General features: G+C 45.4%; 1 protein-coding gene across 1 annotated transcript in view; it reads right to left on the reverse strand.

Annotated features, from left to right (window-relative positions):
* Window positions 1–416: 416 nt before the first annotated feature.
* Window positions 417–22,207, reverse strand: part of RIMKLA (ribosomal modification protein rimK like family member A) — a 30,238-nt gene continuing 8,447 nt past the window's right edge. The window contains exons 2-5 of the mRNA XM_049617378.1: window positions 14,434–14,664; window positions 10,279–10,365; window positions 4,694–4,897; window positions 417–2,216 (exon numbers count right to left, since the gene is read on the reverse strand). Coding sequence (XP_049473335.1) covers window positions 1,726–2,216; window positions 4,694–4,897; window positions 10,279–10,365; window positions 14,434–14,664 — 1,013 coding nt within the window. The 3' untranslated portion in view covers window positions 417–1,725. The remainder of the gene's footprint in view (window positions 2,217–4,693; window positions 4,898–10,278; window positions 10,366–14,433; window positions 14,665–22,207) is intronic.

A 22,207-nucleotide genomic window follows, 5' to 3' on the forward strand; every position in this document is an offset into this window, starting at 1 on the left:
GGTGTTGCTGCCTTCAAACTAGTCACCTTGGGAAGATGGATGTTTAGTCCAGTGAAGCTGACCTTAAGTCAGACTATTTCTAGAGCCTTCCTTGGAAACTGTCCACTTGTGAGCTTCCTCAGTGTTGGTAGGTCTTTGTCCTTTATGGGTAGATTTATGTTTTGAGGAATGATTTTTTTTTTTTGAAGAGCCAAAGAGCATTAGAAGATAAGTCTGATAAATAAAATGGGTGATGAAGCTTGGGACTACCTCTCGGGAGGGGTGGTGTGAAAAACGAGGTCTCACTGTAAGGCTGGGAGGCCTCTTACCTTGCATGGCTTCAGAGATCATTCCAAAGAGGAAGTCTATGTGTTCTTGGCATATGTAACATCACAGCTCCAGAGTATGATCTCTCGAGGAAATAATAGGTTATGGTAACTCTTGAGGGCTTACGTTTTAGTGTATTTGGTTAAAGAGGGAGCCTTGCTCATTCTCATCATACTTCATATGAGCAGAAATGGAAAACTCTATCTCCATGATTTCTCCCACGGGAAGGATCAGCATCTACTGCTTAAAGAGTGAAAATGAAAAGCACTTGGTGTCACGTCTACATTATCCAACACCATCCTCCCCCAAAATGTGCAATGGGCAATTCCTAATACCTGAGTCTCCCCAGTGTGGAAAAGTGGGTAAGGACAGGTCTCTGAAACCTGGATAGGACTAGAAGGTCAAGGGGATTAGAGTGTGTTTCCAATGGCTCAATCTACCCAACAGGCCCACAACACCAACACGTACAAGAAAACCTCCTACAGCTAAGCAGTACACAAAGTTTTAGGAGAGAAGAGGGAAAATGATTATCTTCCAGTAGCTTCTATGATAAAAACCCACCGGCTTCAGGATGACAAATGAACAGAGTCCATTGACAAGAAAGTTCATGGTGTTCAATTCTAGTGCACGCATAAGAAATAAAGTGTGTGGCCACTAGCTCGTTGAAGTGCATTTCCAGCTGAGGCCAAAGGCAGCAAAGGTGCAAGAGGCTGCTGGGGCTGGCATTAGTTGAAGCAGGGTCTATAAATTCGGAGCGGCAAAGCAATTTGTAGAAAGCCCCAGTTACGCAGCAGGATTATCTGCCAACCAGTGAAGTCAAAGAACGTTCAATCTCGAACTTTCTACAAAGTGCTTCACTGCTAATGAGGAAGCTCCCTAAAACACCATATCCTGAGTGTCAGAGAAATATGGCCAAGATGGTGATTGACGGGGAGCAGAGATCGATCCTCTCATAGCGTTTGGACCGTGTATTCTCCACACATCACACACACACTTAACGAAGAGCACATAACCGCAGTCACATTCGGTCTCTTCTGCACCCGCCTCCGTCCAGTGGGGCTTCTGAGTACAGTATTTCCAGGGGCCGTTCTGAGTTAATGGGCTCTGCTGATCACAGCCAGAAGCAGCAGGACAGAGTCAGCGCCTTAAAAGTCAGCCGTATATCCAAGTGCTCGCAGCAGACATCGGTCTCAAGTTGATCAGTCGGGATGTTGCTCGTGGTGAGTGTCTTTAGGTTAGTCTTTGTAAAAACCACAAAGCTAAGCCGTTTGCTTAAATCATCGTTAGAAAGAATGCTGAGTGCCCAGATGGGATTTCTAGTTTCTGTGCAAATGAAATCACATTAGTCCAGATTTTATTCACTCAAAACTATAGGGAAGCAGTAGGATTTGGTTTAAATGCTGCCCAAAAAGCAGGAATTCACTTAAGTTTTAATTCTGAAGCAATCCTGTTGTTAATGTTGTAGCCAGGTTCAGGCAGCATGGGGGGCGGGGCCCCGGCTGTGCTCACTGAGGAATCCCGGATCTCTCCCAGTTCAGGCTCACTCTCACTAGAGGTAGACCCATTGTTGATGGCGTAGACGCTCTCTGCAACTCCCTGAGCTGAAGTGCAGCCATCTGGCTCTTTCTTCTCCCTGGGACTGGACAGTCCCGGGAGGACAGCCATCTTGCCAGTCTGCCTATTGGGCAGCAAGGACATGGTGTAGTCCGCGATGATGCCACCCACATCTAAATTGCATGCCTGGTCGAAGGCTAAGAAGCCGACGTTGGCGTTTGCCTCACACACCACAAAGGAGCCATCGTCCATGATGAGGAGATCAATGCCACAGAAGTCCATGCCCAGGATGTTGGACACCTGAATAGCCAACTGCTTGCCTTGTTCTGTCAGCGGGCACATGACACCCACACCACCTGTGGGGAAAGCACAGTGACATAATGGTGACATCAGACACCGAGGACACAATAACCCTTCAAAGAAGAGATGGGGAATGCCAAGGAGGGGCAGTGAGACGGGCATTGTCATCACTCACAGAAGGTCTGTTCGGAAATCAGGACACCCTTTGGGAAAACAACAGGGTCATGTCTTATCTAAGAGTCTTTAAAATGTTTATTTCCTCAGACCCACTCATCCTACCACTAAGGAAATAATCTTACATAATGGAAAAAAGCTTTTTGCACAAAATGGATGGTAGAGTTATTTAAAATCCTGGAAAACTGAAATACTTGTACATCGTAGGCACTCACTAAATATTTGTTGATAAATAAATGAAAAGCTACAAATATCTCCTAATGGAGGAAAGCAGCATATTTTAGAATCATTAATAATAATGCTTGTAGACAGCTTGTGATCCTTTGGAAAAACACGTGAAAGGACTGAAGACTGTGCAGTATGACCACGAGTGTGCAAAGAGATATTGTTGGTTGGGGCCACCTGGGTGGCTCAGTCAGCTAAGTATCTGACTCTTGGTTTCAGTTCAGGTCGTGACCTCAAGGTCAGTTGTAAGAATGAGCCCTATGTCGGGCTCCGTGCTCATGGCACAGAGCCTGCTTGGGATTCTTTCTCTCTCTCCCTCCCTCCTTCCCCTGTGCATGCGTGCTCTCTCTCTCTCTCCAAATAAATAAATAAAATAGATGTTGTTGGAAATAATGATAAGAAAATGTTAACAATGGCTGTCTCTAGGGAGTGGGATTAATGATAGACATCTTTTTTCATTTGACTTTGTCATACTTACCAAATTTTCTACATCGAGAATGTGTTCCTTTCGTATAGAAAAAGCAAAATTAACATTATGTCTTAGGAAGAGGGAGACGGAAAGGCTTATGAGACAAAATCCTATACCAAAGACACATAGAGTCTGACTGCCCTTACGTACCACAAAGCTAAGACCTCAGGTTTAACAGTCTCCCTGGAAAGACTTAAGACTTGTGTTCTCAGGTCCAACAACTAACGTCTTTACCTTAACACTGTCCCTTCCCCACCTGTTAGGTTATAGAAGGAAAAGGCTATAAAAGAGTTTTGGACTAGCTCAGTAACATGGGTAAATGACAAAACTGTGTGGTTCCTAGTTAAAGAAGGGATTTTGTAAGGTGACTAAAAAAGACAGCATCATCCACGAGGCTCACTGTGGTGGTACCACACACGAAAATGAGATGGGACAGCATGCTGGGTACTTAGCACTGTGTCAGCCTGAGCCTAGCATCTGCCCCCCTCACAGGATTTCATCACAGTGTCTTGCAATGATGTGCTTTCGTGTCTTCTCCTTCATGGACCCGTAAGCTGTTCCAGAGCAGGGGCTCCCCAGCTGATCGCTATACTCACAGAGTCTGCTCGTGGTGGCTGCTTAACCAGTATTAATGAAGGACCGAATCTGTGTCTCGGCCTCTTTATCAATCACTAGCCTTGGTACACTCACCGGGCCATTTAAGAAATAACCATAGTTGTTTTTTGTTGTTGTTTCTTTCATATTACCAACACACACATTCATTCAATGAGGGTGACGAGAGCTTTCTTTGATGGGGACAAAAATTTACATCCCTCCTGGAACATCTCCATTCACCATAACAGAAAACAAGATTAACAACAGGTTCACGGAGGGCACCTGGGTGGCTCGGTCAGTTAAGCACCCGACTTGGGTTCAAGTCACGATGTCACAGTTGGTGAGTTCGAGCCCCGCATCAGGCTCTGTGCTGTCAGGGTGGAACCTGCTGCAGATCCTCTGTCCCCTTCTGTCTCTGTCCCTTCCCCGCTAGCACTTGCACATGCTCGCTCTCTCTCTCTCTCTCTCTCTCAAAAGTAAATAAAAACATTAAGAAAAAAACCCCACAAAAAACAATAGGTTCATGGGATGGGGTTATGCGTTTGACCCAAACATAAACTGCAGCTAACAGTATCATACGTATAAGAAAAACACAATTTTCAATTACAATGTAAAAGCAGAATCACTCTCCTCCTGCCATGCATTAGTGTAGACCCTCATTATTTCTTGCCTGAGCTACTGTAAAATCTTCTGAACTCATCTTCCTGCTTCCTGCCTTATGCCTTCGATCCCTCCCCTACCCAGGGTTTTTCTCAAACACAGATCCCCCTGTCACCCCTTACACTAAACCTGACTGAGTCCCAACACCTCCCAGATAGGGTTCAACCTCAGTGTCCTGATACCCCTGGCCTGACCTCTATCACAGCACTTACACCTGTCCATTCTTCTCCTGGACTGCTCGCTGTGGCAAGGGCTCGTTTCTAACTCTTCTCTGTGATCCTGGCGCCTAGCAGAGCATTTGACAAGATAGGAGGGATCCATCCACATTTACTGAATGGGTGCAAACATCCTAATAAAAATCCCGGTGGCCTCCCGCGACTGACACACTGACTGTGAGCTTTTATACCTTACCGAGAGAGCAGTTGCTTTGCATCCGTCCGTCTGTGGAGCAGCGGAGCATAGAGCCTATCACCCGGCCCCCGACCACCACCACCCGGATGTCTTTGCCATGTGACTCCTTCACATACTTCTGGAACAGGTAGGGCACATCATGGCGGATCAGATGGCAGATGTCTGAGAGGTGATGTTTATCTCTTGCAAGAAAAACTGCTTTTCCTTTAAGAAGAAAGACACAGAGCAAGAGTAGTTACAGAAGCCTCTGAGTCCTGTCCTTGCCCTCCCATCTCCCTGGCCCATACAGTTGTCAATTCTTCCCAAACTTGCCTTACCTTGGCCCCTTCTGTTTCCTGACCAGACTCGAGCTTCTTATCAAATGGCCACTGAACCTTATTTTCTCTTGGTTTTACTCAGGTCCCTCTCCCTCAACAACTCTTTTTTCAAGATGAAACAATAATGTATTCCAGAGACACAGAGAAGAGGCCAACATAGAATCCTAAGGATCTAGTCAATTCAGTTCCAAAAGCAGTTAGCATCTCCAATCACCCCAGGATGCTGATTAGGCAGGGTCCATCTCTAACCCCATTTATTTAATCTCCAAAACTTACACTGGGCTCGAGGCACAAGGCAGGTGCCAATCCACGCTTACAGAACACAATTAACTGAACACACTTCAGAGGAATTCCAAGTCTAGGTGGAGAGAGACCCGCAAAAGGTAACTACAACACAGCATGATATAGCATTAAAAGAGGTCTATGCAAAATGCCATGGGAGTTCAAAGAAGAAGCCACTGACAGACTCCCTCCTCCCTTTAAACATAGGAAGTTTCTTACTTGGCTATACCTGTTCAATCCTAGATGGAATGATCTATACTTATGCTGTCTAGGGAAAGCATTCCTTCTTGACTCCCAATTCTTTATTTTCTGCTTGAATCACCACTGCTTTTACAATTATTCGGCACCTGCTTTCCATCTGCATACTAGCCAACAAATCTGAGCAAGAGATTCTGATGTCTGCAAATCTGACATGAGCATACCCAGTCTGAGCCTTCTTGTTAGCAAATATGGGAAAAGAAGACACGGTTTTCCTAGGAAGTGTGTAACCACCTTAAAAGGACTGGGACCCTTCTGAAATCTTAATAAAAAGAGTGATGGATCTCAGGCCCTAGTGGCCTAGGAGACTGAGAAGTAACCTCCAACACACGTCTCCATCACTGCACATTTGACACCAGGAGATCTGGCAACTGACACCAGATGGCTGGGATTCAATTAGAGGCACTGGGGGTTCCCTGGACATTAGGTAGGATTTTCAGCAGAAATGGGGGCTAGATACAGGGACGTGGTTCGTTGGTTGCTGGCAGGTTCCAGTATGGGGCTTAGCCTGCAGTTAGTTTTTAGGCACAGAGCAAAAAGGGGGAGGGGGTGGGAAAGAGGACTAAGATTAGTTAATCATCTACCATGTGCCAAACCCTTTGTTTTTTTTATTATTTCATTTACACTTCATACTAGCCCTATGAAGCCATTAGAACAGGATAGTTATTTTTGTTTTACAGTAGAGGGAAATAAAGGTCTACAAGATTAGTAACTTTCTCAAGGGCACAGCCTGTACCATCCCACTGCCTTCTTCAGATTTATTCCCACATACTGAAGTTTAATAGCTGCTATAATTTGTTTACTTCCAACCCATTTCCCCTAAGATACTATATATTACACTAGCAGGGAACAACCTGAAAATTAAATTAAGAACACAATTCCATAGCATCAAAAGGAACAAAAAATTTAGAAATAAACTCAACCAGGGGCGCCTGGGTGGCTCAGTCGGTTAAGCGTCCGACTTTGGCTTAGGTCATGATCTCACGGTCCGGGAGTTCGAGCCCCGCGTCGGGCTCTGTGCTGACAGCTCAGAGCCTGAAGCCTGTTTCAGATTCTGTGTCTCCCTCTCTCTCTGCCCCTCCCCTGTTCATGCTCTGTCTCTCTCTGACTCAAAAATAAATAAACGTTAAAAAAAAAAAATAAATAAACTTAACCAAAAAAGTAGAAGACATACCCCTGAAAACTATAAAACATTTTTGAGAAAAATTAAAGATCTGAATAAATGGAGAGACATCCCATGTTCAGGGACCAGCGGACTTAATACTGTTATGATGGTAACACTCCTCAAATTGATCTACAGATTCAATGCAGTCCCCACTAAAAGCCCAACTTCTTTTTTTGCAGAAGTTGACAAGCTGATCCTAAAATTCATATGGAAATGCAAGGGATCCCAAATATCCAACACAATCTTGAGGAAAAAAAAAAAGGACAAAGTTGGAGGACCCACACTTCCCAATTGAAAACTTACTACAGAGTTACAGTAATGAAGACAGTGTGGTCTTGCATAAAAAGATATAGGGATCAACAGAGTAGAACTGAGAGCCCACAATGGTCAGGTGATATTTGACAAGAGTTACAAAAGCATCCAATGGGGGAAAGAATAGTCTTCAACAAGTAATACTGGGGAAATTGGATATCCACATGCAAAAGAAGGAAGCTGGACTTCTTTGTCACACCATATACATAATTAGCTCAAAATGGATCAAAGACCCATTTGTAAGAGTGAAAACTATTAAACTCCTAGAAGGAAACACAGGTGTCAATCTGTGTGACCCTGGATTAAGCAACCAGAAAATGACATCTAAAAGCACAAGTCACCCAAGGAAAAAAAAATAAACAAATTGAACTCCATCAAAATCAAAACCTTCTGTGCATTCAAGGACACTATCAAGAAAGTGAAAACGAAAAGCTACAGGGTAGGGAAAAAACCTGTTCCAATTATGTTCGTATGTCATGAACTCTTAACACGGCAATCAAAAGACCAACAGTCCAAATGAAAAGTGAACAAAGGATCTGAACAGACAGTTGTCTGAAGAAGATCTACACACGCCCAACAGGCACATGAAAAGATGTTCAACATCATTAGTCATTAGGGAAATAAAAAGCAAAACCATGATAAGATACCACAAGGGTAAAAACAAATCACATATTTGCTAGCTGCTAAGAGAGTAAATCTTAAAAGTTCTCATCATAAGAAAAAAAGTTCTGTAGCTCTGTATGGTGATGGGCTTACTGTGCCGATCATTTTGCAATATATACAAATATTGAATCATTACATTGCATACCTGAAACTGATATTATGTTGTTTATCCATATCTTAAAAAAACATGTAAAATAAATGAAGTGGGCCTCTACATCACTAATGCTTGAGAAACATGTATTTTGGCTTGTGGCTTGCTTTTATGGTGGAAGTGTGGGGGCTATTTTCTTTATTTGTCAAGGCAAAGAGGACATTCATACATGTATATTCTAAGAGTTAAACCTGCTCACTTTTCAGGCTGTAAGCTTTCAAATTAATATATACAATCAAAAAGTTTTATTTACTACTCCCCCCCAAAAAATCAATCAATAAATCAATCAACTAATCATGAATGAATGAATAAAACAAGGGTTGGGGAGGATGTGGAGAAATTAGAACCCTCATACACTGCTGGTAGGAATGCAAAATGGCATAACCAATGTGGGAAACAGTTTGGCAGTTCCTTTAAGGTGAAACATGGAGTTACCATACTGGCCCAGCAATTCCGTGCTTAGGCAGATACCCAAGAGAAATGAAAGCATACGTTCACATAGAAACTTACACACATGTCTATCGCAGCATTATATACAATAGCCACAAAGTGGAAACAACTCAAGTGTCCATCAACTGGTGAACAGATAAACAAAATGTGGTCTATCCATACAACAGAGTATTACTGAGGGACAAAGTACTATTCCACGCTATAACATGGGTGACCCATGAAAACATCATGCTAGGTCAAAGAAACCAGACACAAAAGACCACATAGGGTGTGATCCCATCGATATGAAATGTCCGAAACAGGCAAATCTATAGAAATAGCAAGTAGATTAGTGGTTGCCAGGGACGAGGGGAAGGGCAATTGCAATTGACCCCTAATAGATACACGGTTTTTTTCTGGGATGGAAATGTTCTGAAATTAGATAGTGGCTATGGTTGTACACAACAGTGAATGTACTAAAATCCACTAAATTGTACACTTAAAAAAATGTACTCTTTGTTATGTGAATTACCTCTCAATTTTTGAAACGTTTGACAATACGATGTATTTTATTTAATTTCTGCTTATTGTCTTTCTTACCTTTCTACAATATGAGCTCCCTGAGGACAGGAGTTTTTGTTTTGTTCCTTTCTGTATCCCCAGAGGCTAGAACAGTCCCTGGCAGTCTGTAGGCTAATAATATTAGTTGAATTTTAAATTCTGTATATTTTAGCACAAAAGAAATGGGATGTTGAACTTCAGCAGTGTAGCATATCTAAATAGCACTGAGGGCCCCACTCTGCCCCTCAAACTCATTCTTCTTTCTCCTCGACAGTGTCCTTGGTTCCCACGAGTTGCTTTGCTCACATCTACTTCTGTTTTTTCACTTCCTTCCTCCAATTCGAATTGCACACTCCAGCCTAAGTCTCCTCCCCTGCCAGCAAAGCCCACCCTGCTCGTGGCAGAGCTGGTCCCCCTCTGTTGGGTACAAGCAGGTGCTGGATGAGCCTGCCACAGCGGCCATCACCCTGCAAGGCCACCAACTCTACTCTCTACACACTGGAGCTCCCTGACAGCAGTGACTGCGTCCAGTTCATTTCACCGCCCAGTCCCTACATCCCAGGAACTGCTCAGGACATGTCTGTTCACGGTGCCTCCACTCGCCGCAGATGCCCTGAGCAGTTAAGTATGCCATCTGGGTTGCATCAGGGGGTACCTGCTCACCTGCTGCACCAGTCCCTGCTATGCACGGAGCGCCGGAGCAGGACTCTGGGACAGAGATGCATGGGACTGAGTTCCCAACCCTGAGCAGCTCACAGCCAATGAGGGGGAAAAGGCACATACACCCGTAACTGTCATAAAGCACAGTACTGTTAGAGGCACGGTCAACGTGCTACGGAAACATGAAAGACGAGCAGTTAATTCTGCCTGGCAGAGAGGCAGGGAGACTGGGGGTATGGAGGGGAAAGAGACAATAGCCAGGGCTGGCCTTTACAGGTGGCATCCCTAGGTGCCAGAGGAAGATGGCATTTCCAGCAAAGGAAAGAGAAGACAGCGCACGGTCCAGCTGGTGAATGAGAAGTAGTCTGCAGTGGACTATGAGGGTTCACGGGGCCAGAGAAGGCTACAAAGGAAGGCTGAAGCTTCAGAGCCTTTGGAGCTACAGAGCGGAATATGGGCTTTGTCTAACAGGCAACAGGGCTCTCGGGAGGGCTTTTTAGCAAGGGAGTGACAAGAACAGAGGTTTCAGAGAAATCACTTCCAAGGAAGAGAGGACACATGGGCGCTGAAGTCAGAGAGACGAGTCAGAGTCCAGGGGATGGATGAGAAGGGTCTGACCAAGCAAGGACGGTAGGGACAGAGAGGAGGGGACAGAGGAAGGACTACACTGTGAGCCCCTTGAGGGGACGCTCCGCTTCTCTAAACCAGCGCTTCCGCGACACCCAGTGAGGGTCTTGCCCTCGCAGAGGTGCGGCCCTAACGGAAGTCCAGGAGGAGCAGCACTGACCCCGGTGTCCTCGTGTGCTCTTCACCACGACCGGGTAGCCCAGGGGCTCAGCCTCATCGATCATTTTGGAAAAGTCATCATGCCCACCTGCCAAGAAAAGGTAAACGTCAGTGAAGGTAAGGCTGATGGTCGGGAGCGGTCAGCCCCGCAGTGCCCCTTCTGTAGGATGTCTTTCAAGGCCTCGTGTTCCTGATTAAAGCAATTCGAACCCATTCCATCCGATAGCCATGCATGGGGGACCTATACTATATGCAGGAGTAGAGACACAAGGAAACTGGAGCGCCTCAACTATTTCAGTGTGGCAAAGGCTGCACCTGCTTTAGTTCATGCGATCCTCCTAACAATCCCATAGGCAGGGCAGGTATCTTTCCCTTTCAAATGGCTGTGGCAGGGGGCACCTGGCGGTCTTAGTAGGTTAAGCAGCCAACTTCGGCTCAGGTCATGATCTCACGGTTCGTGGGTTCGAGCCCTGTGTCAGGCTCCGTGCTGACAGCTCAGAACATGGAGCCTGCCTCAGATTCTGTGTCTCCCTCTCTTTCTGCCCCTCCCCCGCACATGCTCCCTCTCTCTCTCTCTCTCTCTCTCTAAAATAAACATAAAAAAAAAATGACTGTGGTAGGTAGAATTCTAAAATGGCCCTAAGATTCCCACACCCTGGTTTACACGCCCTGTATAATCCCCTCTCTTGGGTATGGGAGGGACCAGTGAATATGATGGGATATTCCTGTGACTAGGTTAATAGTCTACTTTGAGTTGATAAAGAGGGGGAGGATTTATGGTGGGCCTGACATAATCAGGTGAGTCCTTTAAGGAAAGGTGAAAAGTCAGAGAGACTCTCCTGCTGGCCTTGAAGGAGCACATTGTCCTTGGCCATTGTCAAGAAGGCCATGTGACAGGGACAGCAGTCAGCTTCTAAAAGCTGAGAATAGCCCTCAGCTGATAACCAGCAAGAAAGTAGTAGACACCTCTGTCCTACAACTGCAAGGAACTAAATGCCAACAACTAGTGAGCCTGGAAGACCCCAGACCCCAGATGAGACCACAGCCCAGCTGTCCCTTGATTCCAGTCTGGTGAGGCCTGAGCAAGAACCCAGCTATGCTGTGGCTTGACTTCTGACCTACAGAAACTGTGAGATAATAAATGGATGTCTCCCTCTCTCTCTCTCTCTTTTTTTTTTAGAGAGAGGCTGCGTGAGCAGGGGGCAGGGCAAAGGAAGACAGAGAATCTCAAGCAGGCTCCAAGCCCAGGGCAGAGCCCCACGTGAGGCCCAATCTCACAACCCTGAGATCATGACCTGAGCCAAAATCAAGAGTTGGGTGCTCAACTCACCAGCTGCTCCTAGACAGGTGTTATTTTAAGCTGCTAAGTTTTTAGTACTTTGCGGTACAACAATAGAAAGCCGATGCCCAGAGAAACTAAGCCTGGGGATTTGTCTCACCAGTTAAGGCATGACTCAAAAGCCTTAATTACCTCCACTATACGCTAATTCTTAATTTAAAAAATATGAATAATAATGTATATTAAAATCTTTCTAAATTGTTTCATAAGCGTCCTTGATTTTCTATACATTCGCCTCTCTGGGGGACAGCAGTCTGCCTGCCACAGGTGGTATTATAGTTCATCGATTTTTGCAAAGCAAAATACCCTGGCATACTAATAAGATCTGCCTTGTTTACAAAAGTGTTAATGATTAGAACAAAACCATGGTGAGGCCGTGTAGGTAATCAGGAACATCCTCACGAAGAGTACACTTTATTAGAAAGGAACTCCCGCAGACAGTCTCTCTCCTGCCCGCCGCTCCCTTGCAGTGTATTTAATAAACTTCTATCTCCTTAAAAAAAAAAAAAAAAAAAAATAGGGATATCCCAACTTCCTGACATCCCTTGACATATCTAACTCCTCTCTAGCTATGCTTTTTCCTTCCCTTATAAAACAGTGAAAGAGGGGTCCTTCTTATCCAAGGCCATCCCTGCACCTGTGCTTTAGACCCCTCTCCCTCTCACCTCCTCGGAGCTCTTACGCTATTAAGTGTGCTCTCTCTGACGGGTCTTCAGCCTCCCCGTTCCTAGTTCTGTCGCCATTTTAAACATGCCCAGTTCTCTCCCATCTTCAACAAACAAAATCGCCATCCTTGCTCCTGTATCATCCCTTAACTACCATCAGCTACTGACACGGGTTTTCATCTTCTCACTTCTCATTCATTCCCTCATCCTTGACCCTTGATGGGCTTTTCTCCCCATCACTTACCCAACACACCTGTCCTTTCAGAACCAAACAACACTCATCCTTTCTGGAATGTTCTTTCCACTGGCATCTGGCGTCTCTGCCTTCCCTCCTCACCTCTCCAAATGCTCCTGCTTGGTCTCCTGTATGTGTTCCTCTTCCTTTACCCATTTTCTAAAGGGTTCCCTCTTGAACCCTCTCTTACTAAATTCTATTTTTTATTGTGGTAAAATATACATAAAATGTTAACCATTTTAAGTGTAGAGTTCAGCACTCTCTTCATTCTATATGTTCTCCCTGAAGCAATCTCATCCATTCTTGTGACTTCACTTAACCTAATGAAGGTTTCCAAATCCGCTTCCCTAAATTACACCTCTCTCAGGAGCTCCAGATCCATTTATCTCCTGCCTACTGAGTATTCTTACTTGCTCATACTATAGACGCCTCAAAAAGAATGTGTCCCAAACTGAAATCATCTCTGCCCGATAACCCCTCACCACCCCACCCCTGCCCCCCACCAACCTGTTTCTCCTCCCTGGTGTTTCTAGTTGCAGTGAATGTTTGCTTTCACATCTGGTTGCCCAAACCAGAAACCAGAGTCACTCTGGAGTCCTCTGTATATTCTTCACATCCAACCAGTCATCATGGCCTGTTATTTTGGTCTCTTTCATAATTTCTGAATCTGTTCACATATCTTCATTCTTACTATGGCTACCTTAGTTTAGATCATCACTGCTCACTTGGACGGATGGATGGACAGACAGACAGACAGACTGATTTTTAAGCAGGCTTCACATCCAGTATGGAGCCCATTGTGGGGCTTGAACTCATGACCCTGGGCTCAAGATGTGAGCTGAGATCAAGTCAGACACTTAACCAACTGAGCCACCCAGGTGCCCCTCACTTTGACAGTTTAAAAACCCTACTGCCTCCTTGTCTCTACTCTGCCCTGTCTGATTCCTTCTTCACACTTTAGCCAAAGTATGAAGTACTGAAGTCTGATTGGGCCACCTCCTTGATTAACACCTTCTAGTAACTTCCTATTAGTCTTAGGATTCACCCTACTCCATTCCCATGCCGTTTATTTTTTTTAATGTTTATTTATTTTTGAGAGAGAGAGAGACAGACAGACAGATGGACAAAGTGTGAGCGGGAGAGGGGCAGAGAGAGAGGGAGACATAGAATCTGAAGCAGGCTCCAGGCTCTGGGCTGTCAGCACAGAGCCCGACGCGGGGCTTGAACTCACGGACCATGAGATCATGACCTGAGCCGAAGTCAGACACCTGACCGACTGAGCCACCCAGGCGCCCCCTACTCGTTCTAGTTTAAATCTCAATTCCATCACCTTTATGTTCTACATAATCTGTTATGTACCACCCATCCGTCATGTTCTCGTTTGCCTCCAGGCTGATCTATATTCTGTTCTCTGTGTAGGGAACCCCCTTGTCCCCAGTGCTTCAGCTGGATAACTTCAGCTTAGTTCAGACATTCTCTCTTTCAGCAAGCCTTGCTCGACATCTCCTAAACTGCATGCGGAGCCTTCCTGCGTGTCCCGTACCACCTTGCCCTGGCTCTTACCGTGGCACTTGTTACACTGCCCTGACCCGGCCAGTTTACTTGCCGTGCTCCACCTCTGGTGAACTGGGAACGCCTTCCGGGCAGGACTCTGTCTCACTTGCTGCTATAGCCCAGTACCTAGCATGGGGGTTGGCACAAGTGCGTACCAGATGCATGTAGGATGAGTGAATCACAGACAGAAAGAAGCGAAGGCATTTCAGACAGAGGGAGCGGCCATGTGAAAAACTCAAGATGTTGAACCACCTAAGAGGAACAGATTCACACTGAAAACCAAGATGCTGGAGCGCTTCTGGGCAAAAAAAACAGAGATGCAGGTGATGTGGAAAGCTACGTTCCAATCCCAAGGACACTCACCATAGGAGAAGGTGTCCGGCATAGGAACCCCATGTCCAGCCAGCTCTTGGAAAGTCCAGAACTTGTTGACACAGTTTAAAATGCTCTGTGGGCGGTTGACCAGGCGGCAGCCCAGCTTCTCCAGGTGGCGCAGGACGGTGATGTCGCTGTCTGACTGCACTGAGGGTGTGGGCACCCGCACGAGCACCACGTCTGGGAAAGTGGTAAGTGCCTTCTGGTTCAGCTGAAGACCTGCAATCGAAGGGCCAGCGTGAGTTCTATGCTTGCCACGGTCTGGTCCCACCAGAAGAACTGGTTCTGATAGACTCAAGGCTCAACCCAGCAGGGAGACAGCCTTGAAAATGGCACTTGGATATCCTGTAGTAACAAGAAAGCTACAGTCAACCCCGCACTCCACACAAATGGGCAGAGCATGATCATGAGGAAACACAAAAGAATGAATGGGAAACAAAAAAAAAGAAAGAAAGAAAAGAAAAGCAGCATATCAAGAATAATCCAAGTTAGAAGAATCCACAGGAGATTTACATAGTCCAGCATCTTCCTTCGATGGAGCACTAGTATTACTCAAAGTGTAGTGTCTTTCAAGGCTGGAGACGAAATAAAAAGGAAGCGGTGCAGCTCACTTAAGGAATCCTTACTAGTCTTTTATGACTTAACCTTGAAAAGTCTATCTGGAGGGGCACCTGGATGGCTCAGTCAGGGGAGCAGGTGACTCTTGATCTTGGGGTTGTGAGCTCCAGCCCCACACTGGGCATAGAGATTACTTAAAAAAAAAAAAAAGATAAAAATATGTCTGGAATATTATATAACCATTTAAATGATTTTCATGAATGTAATAAATGCAAAAATGCCAATGTTAAGTGGAAAAAAACAGGACACAAAATTATAAATACAAGTTAGAAAAGACTAGAAGGAAATATACCAACATTTTAACAATGGGTAATGGGATTATAGGTAATTTCCTATTTTCTACTTATCTGTATTTTCCAAGATGTCTCCAAGTGCATATTCTCCTTATAACAACAAAACTCTTAAAAAAATATCAATCTGCTAAAAATCAATTCAATATTAAACAAAATCAGAATGCGTCTGAAGAGAGCTGGTCCACACAGCATAAGGGCACGGGCAAACCGGGAGTATCAGCTTGGAGTGAAGACTCAAGAGGATCAGCAGTTCAGTCTTCACGGATCCGCAGGGCTTTCATGCAGAAGACATAATTTGGTTTGTCTTCTCTAGCCCCAAGAGATACAGCTATCCATGAGCATTATTTTGTCTGTCTGCTCGCTCCTGTATCCCCAGCCCTTAGAACAGTGCCTGGTGCATGATAGGCACTTGATGGTTGCTGAATTGTTGACAGGCCCCAGGGAAATAGGTTTGGAACCACAGAGGCAGGAAATGGGATGGGTAGGGCAACGAGGAGTGAGTTCAGGGAATTACTTGGTCAGCCTTCGTGAACCTTAAAGGAGTCTCTACCAGGCTCTAAAGAAAATCTAAACACAGTGTTTAAATCTAAAATTTAAACAGTGTCAGAACCATCTTATAGGCTTTAACCCAAGTGCCTTCTATTTCATAAGTGACACGCTATACAACCACAGAATTCGGAGAACGCAAAAGATGCTCATGAAATCACTATTTCTCCACTGGGGGGGATGAAGAATCTCAATACAAAAACTCAGAGCAAAACAAAAGTAAACAAGCAAAGAAACCAAAACCACAAAACGACTACATGGATCTAACCTGCATAGTTTCCCCCGCGTTCTAGAAGATGTTTCATCAATGCAACAAAAGGGGGTCGGCGTAATCACGGAGATAAATTGTTTTTAGTACTTCTGCGGATAGCGTGAACCCGAGGAACTAGAACAGAATTCTCAGGGGTGATTTATAAAGAGCATTTAGGTTATCTTCCCTTTGCCGTCAGAAAACAGTATCATTTATACAGGCTTTTTCCTTTTGCCACTTACAGCCATTGGGGAAAATAACATAAAAGGAGAAGAAGAAGAAAAAAAAAGAGCAAACCCCGTATAGCATCCTCAAAACTGATAGAGGAAAGAAAGAAAAGTATTCATGTTGGTGAAAATGGAGAGTAAACACGCAGGGCAAAAGCAACAGCCTGAGATGACATCACACGAGGAGCTAATACGAGCAAAAATGCTTTGAAAACCATATAGTGCCATACACACGTGAGGCGCTGGCATCATCACTGCACATTCGATGAAGCCAGCGAGGACAACTTATGCAGCTTCGTGCCCGCTGGGGAGGAAAATGGCTTTGCAACAGAAAAGTGACCTAGAGAAACGAGAAGCAGCAGAACCGTCTGGCTTTTAAATCCCAACACGAGGCCACACATGAACAGTGAAGCTTCTAAATGGGAAGAAAAGAATTCAATCGTTTCTGGAAATATCAACCACACGTGGACGGAGACAGCGCGGCCTCAAGCAGAGTCACGTACACCTAGGAAATCTTACCAGAACTTCATCTCTCTTCCCCAAAGGTAAATCTTTGGGCCTGGCTCATTCCAACTGGAGCCTTCAATAAATGAAGAATGGAAGGGGGTTAAGTGTAGCCGAAAAGACTCTACCAAGCAGTTAGACAGGTGTGGTCTCTGGCCGTGCCTGCTTCCAGCTCTGTGCCGAGAGGGGTGGGACAGGTTAAGGAATTACATGTGCACACCCAGCTCCGCCTCCACCCACGTCCACAGCTCCCTCGATTCTTGCTGTGGGCATCTTCCCTTGTCCCGGTCATTCCTGTTCTCTTTGCCATCTAAACCTAAAGAAATCGTCGGTTCTAGAAGTAGTAGACAAGAGGCTGCTGCTGGCCCGTGGCTTCACTGCGAACGGCAGTTCCACACGGCCGTGGCCAAGAACAACCTGAGTTTAAGGCTGGCTCTTGGCAAACCTGCTGCTGAACTCTGAGACCTTGAACCACTCAGAAATGGCTTCCCCTCTCCCCATTCAAATATCTGCTCTCAGGAAAGGAACTGATACACTTAATACAGGATGCAGCCTAAATGTGTCACCTTTCCCAGAGTCCTTAACATTTCCACTGCAATCCAAAGGCCTCAGGCCAAGGGAATAAAGAGCTGATGCAGGACATCAGGGAGGGCAGGGCTCTGCTTGGCGGCCTGTAGATAGACGGAAAGCGCTCAGCAATGAGAGGCTCGTGCCCTCAAATAACAAATAACAAGGGATTTCATGTGACTAAGTGCCCCAGTGCTTTTGGGCATCACCTTGACTTGGGTGACAGCGCAGGAGGAAGGGAGCAGAGCTGTTTCTGGAATATTCAGACTCTCCCAGACTCCTACATTGGGCTTGAAATTTACTGTTCAGCCTCAACCCACTTTTTTTTTTTTAACTATATCATTCTGTCCCCAAACAGGTCAGTAAGACAGTGAAAAAGATCAGACCCCAAACTAGTTAGTACAGTGGCCAACAGCCAATCTGATCTAAATCAACCATTTAAAGCCATAACAATGTTTTCTTCATATTACTTCTAAAAAGAATAATCTACTTTCATGGGTTATTATATTCTGATTTCCTTTTGAAGTCTGTTATTCACATTCAGAAATATTTAACTACATTAAAAACAGGATAGAAAAATGGGATAACTTTTTCCAAAGAACCAAGCCTGCTCTTTTCTAACTCACATATCAGGTTCAATTAAGTTAATCAAAACTAGACTTTTGCATTTATATGTACAACAGCAAAGACATGTACTTTGTAATACAGAGAAATCGGTTTAGAAAGAAGCAAATCATTCTTGGAAAGTAGAGCTCTAAATATTAAAAACCATTCTCAACCATTGATATCAATAGAGGGAAACAGAAGCACAGATAGTCAGAGGTGAGGCCACTCAGATCTGAATCTGGCTAGCATTTTTAGTGGGCATCTGTTGTATTTTAGGTACTTTGCTAAGAACTTTCACATATATTATCTCATTTAAAGGAAAAATTCCTTGGGGCGCCTGGCTGCCTCAGTTAGCAGAGTGTGTGGCTCTTGATCTCCGGGTTGTGAGTTTGAGACCCATACTAGATATAGAGATTACTTAAAAAAAATTAAAAATAAATAAATAAAGATTTCTTGTCATATGGATCCCTGCCTTAGATCTGACTTTATTTTTTTAAAATTTTTTAATGTTTATTTTTGAGAAAGAGACAGAGCGTGAGCAGGGGAGGGGCAGAGAGAGAGGGAGACACAGGACCTGAAGCAGGCTCCAGGCTCCGAGCTGTCAGCACAGAGCCCGACGTGGGCTCAAACCATGAACTGCGAGCTCATGACCCGAGCCGAAGTCTGACGCTTAAGCAACTGAGCCACGCAGGTGCCCAGATCTGACTTTAAAAGTCTCCACGTTGACTGATGCATAATGGGTTACCTCCCACCCCATGTGCACAGATGCACACATCCTTGATTTCATGAGAGAAAGCTTCAAAAGTAAACTGGTTTTAGGGGTGCCTGGGTGGCTCAGTCAGTTAAGCATCCGACTTCAGCTCAGGGCATAATCTTGTGGTCTGTGAGTTTAAGCCCTGCGTCAGGCTCTGTGCTGACAGCTCAGAGCCTGGAGGCTACTGCAGATTCTGTGTCTCCCTCTCTCTCTGCTCCTCCCCCACTCGCACTCTCTCTCTCAAAAATAAGTAAACATTAAAAAAAAAGGTAAACTGGTTTGTAGTGCACTAGAAAAAAACCTTCATGTACAAAGCAAGCAGCGGAGATAAGAAAATCACAGGACACTATAGGATGATGGCAAGCAAGGACCTCACTTACGGCAGCTTTCGGGACCCCTATATACACACATATATATACACACACATATATATATGTATATACATATACACACATATATACACACACACATATATATATGTATATACATATACATATATTTTTTTTTAATGTTTATTTTTGAGAAAGAGCGGGGGAGGGGCAGAAAGAGAGGGAGGCAGGAGATTCCAAGCAGGCTCCGCACTGTCAGCATAAAGCCCAATGTGGGGCTCAAATTCATGAACCTCAAGATCATGACCTGAGCCGAAATCAAGAGTCGGATACTTAACAGACTGAGCCACCCAGACTCAGGATTGTGTAACAGTGGCTGGTAGTGAAGCTCTGAAAGTTGTCAGAATGGCATCGACAGTAGAAGTAAAGTAAGTGGATGATCCACGGAGCGCTTCACATGATCTCATCGTGTTATAAGGAAGATGTGTCATTTGAAACATGACCTGGCCCCTCTCGATGATGTTCCAGGCTTTCCCTGTGTGTTTCTAGCCTCCACCCGCCCCCTCCCCCCATAAGGAAGTTATTTCTCAGAAGGAAGTTATTTTTATTTTTAAGGAGATGCTATCGCCACTCCTTCCCTTTTAAAGTTCTTTGTCACAAGGCCCAAAGAGGTCTTACCTCCACCTCATTAAAACCCACAGTCATTTAGTGGTTGCTTTTGTTCTCCACCAATTGCTATTTTCAGGTCATTTAATTCAGTTCAACCTTTAGTGAACTGTTGGGGTGAGTCAGACACACTATGAAGCAGGAATACCAAGCTGAGCCAGGGGATCTTTGCCTATGAGGGGCTTAGTCTCCTTAGGGACATACAGACACAACGTAAACATTCAGTCTGTCACTCAACACATCCATTCAGCAATTATCTATTTAGCAGCTACTCTGGGCTGAGTCCACTGTTAGTTTGGGTGTCCCCAGAAGCGCTCCCGAGACAAGTGCAAGAAGTTTATTATTAGGATGGTAATTTCAGGAAACACGGGTGCGAGAGGAGAGAAGGGAATGTGGCAAATAGAGGGTATATTATTGAGTGACCGCCTTGGCAACCAGGGCTTAATCCTGCTGCATAACAGTAAGAAATAGTTTAGTGCACACGCCTCAGTTATCCCATGTGAGGGGTGACGGAGTTGGCAATCGATAATTTTTGTGCACCAACTCAGTCTTTGGTTGAAAGCTGCTCCAGGGAGCAGCTTATTAATTTCCTGGCCCTTCTGGCTTGCCTTGCACGTATGGGCCAAGTGGCCTCTTGGGATCGGAGAGAGCCCTCAGAGATTCTGGTGTTGATGGTTAGAAGTGGGGCCCCAGTGCCATCAAATGGGAGGGCAACAGGGACACTGGAGGGCCACTCACAGCTAAGGAACAGGCACCATCTTAAGGGCTGGGCACGGGGGTAGAGGGGTGTGGGTGAAACAGATGATATCCCTGGAATTTAAGAAGAAAGACAACACACAATTGTGGTTAATGCTGTCGATGCTCTGTACAGGGTATCTGGGTGTTAGGAAGAGTTATCAGTCTGGTTTGGGCAGTGGGTGGGGAGAGGAGGTGACTGATTATAACACAAGTGGTCGAACAGGTTTATATGTCAGGGCACATATAGTGACATATATATGTGAGAGAATCAAGGAAAGTTTCGGAAAGGAGATGTTGACTCATGGTGCCTTTGGGCTCAGAAAAAATGTGTGAAACTAATAAATGCACGTTCACCTCTCAGAAAGAAATCTATGGGCAAGGTCTGGCATCTTACAAGCACTGAGTTCAGGGATATCCCAGGGTGAATGTATTTGCAAAAGCACTGGGAGAAGTTAAGACAACTTGAGATGAAAGGCCATTATGATGAAGGAGATAAAGTGCTGGTCTCCAAGTCAGAGACGTGATTTAATTCCTTGTCATTTAGGGGCACCTGGGTGCCTCAGTAGGTTAAGTTAACTGCCTAACTCTTAATTTCGGCTCAGGTCATGATCTTGGAGTTCGTGAGATCAAGCCCTGTGTTGGGCTCTGTGCTGACAGCGTGGAGCCTGCTTGCGATTCTCTCTCTCTCCCTCTGCCCCTCCCCACTTGTGCACAAGCATGCACGCGTTCTCTCTCTCAAAATAAATATATAAAACTTAAAAAAAAATGCCTCGTTGTCATTCAACAACTTGGCAAGACACAAGTCTCTGTGGGTGTCGATTTCCTCATCCGTAAAATGGAAGGGTCCCAGGAAACCAACCTGCCCTCTCCCAAACCCTCCCCACCCCTACCTCACTGTAACGAGCCTCCTTGCAACCACGAAGACAAATCTCCTCAAGCCCTTTATCCCTTTCACATCAGTCACCCAAGACTCCAGTCTCCGAGGCCACCTCATCTCCCTAGACGCTAATCCCCACCTGGCTCTGACATTGTCTTTTCTACTCCCATCTTCCACCCCTTTCCACCTCGCGGTGTCCTCTGGGACTCAACGGGCAGCAAATCCCCCATCCTCAACCTTTATAGTGAGTGTTCCCTTCACCCTCTTTTCCTGAGTGTGGCTTACCCCCGACTCTCCCCAGTTAACCCGCTTCCCTAACGGTCCTTCCCAGTTGTGGTTGTGCTCTCTTCCTGGCACCTGGGATTCCCGAACCTGCCAGTGGGAGAGATGCGCTCCTTGTTGTGGCTTCCAGACCTTCCTCCTCTCTCCCCTAAAACTCCCACCTCAGCTCTCATCAGACTGCACAGCACTCCACTTGTATAGGCCATCTAGGGACCCCAGTCACCCACCTCTGTCTCTGAAGCTTTAGCTCCTGACTCATTGACCCCTCAACACTGCCACAGCTAATGCTGATTTCAGTACCCTTGTGCAGAATTCTTCCGATGCCCATGCCTCTGTTTCCTGACCTCATTTCCTCCAAGGATAGAAGTCCTTGGCTGAAGTCCACCACCCCAACTCAGTCACCACTCCAGGTTACATTCTAGACTTGATGCAATCATCATAATTCCAGTCTCCAAACACCGTCTCCTATCTTTCCAGCTTACTTTCTCTAGTACCCCCAACTCCA

The sequence above is a fragment of the Panthera uncia genome, assembly GCF_023721935.1.
Source record: "Panthera uncia isolate 11264 chromosome C1 unlocalized genomic scaffold, Puncia_PCG_1.0 HiC_scaffold_4, whole genome shotgun sequence".
NCBI classification, from domain to species: domain Eukaryota; kingdom Metazoa; phylum Chordata; class Mammalia; order Carnivora; family Felidae; genus Panthera; species Panthera uncia.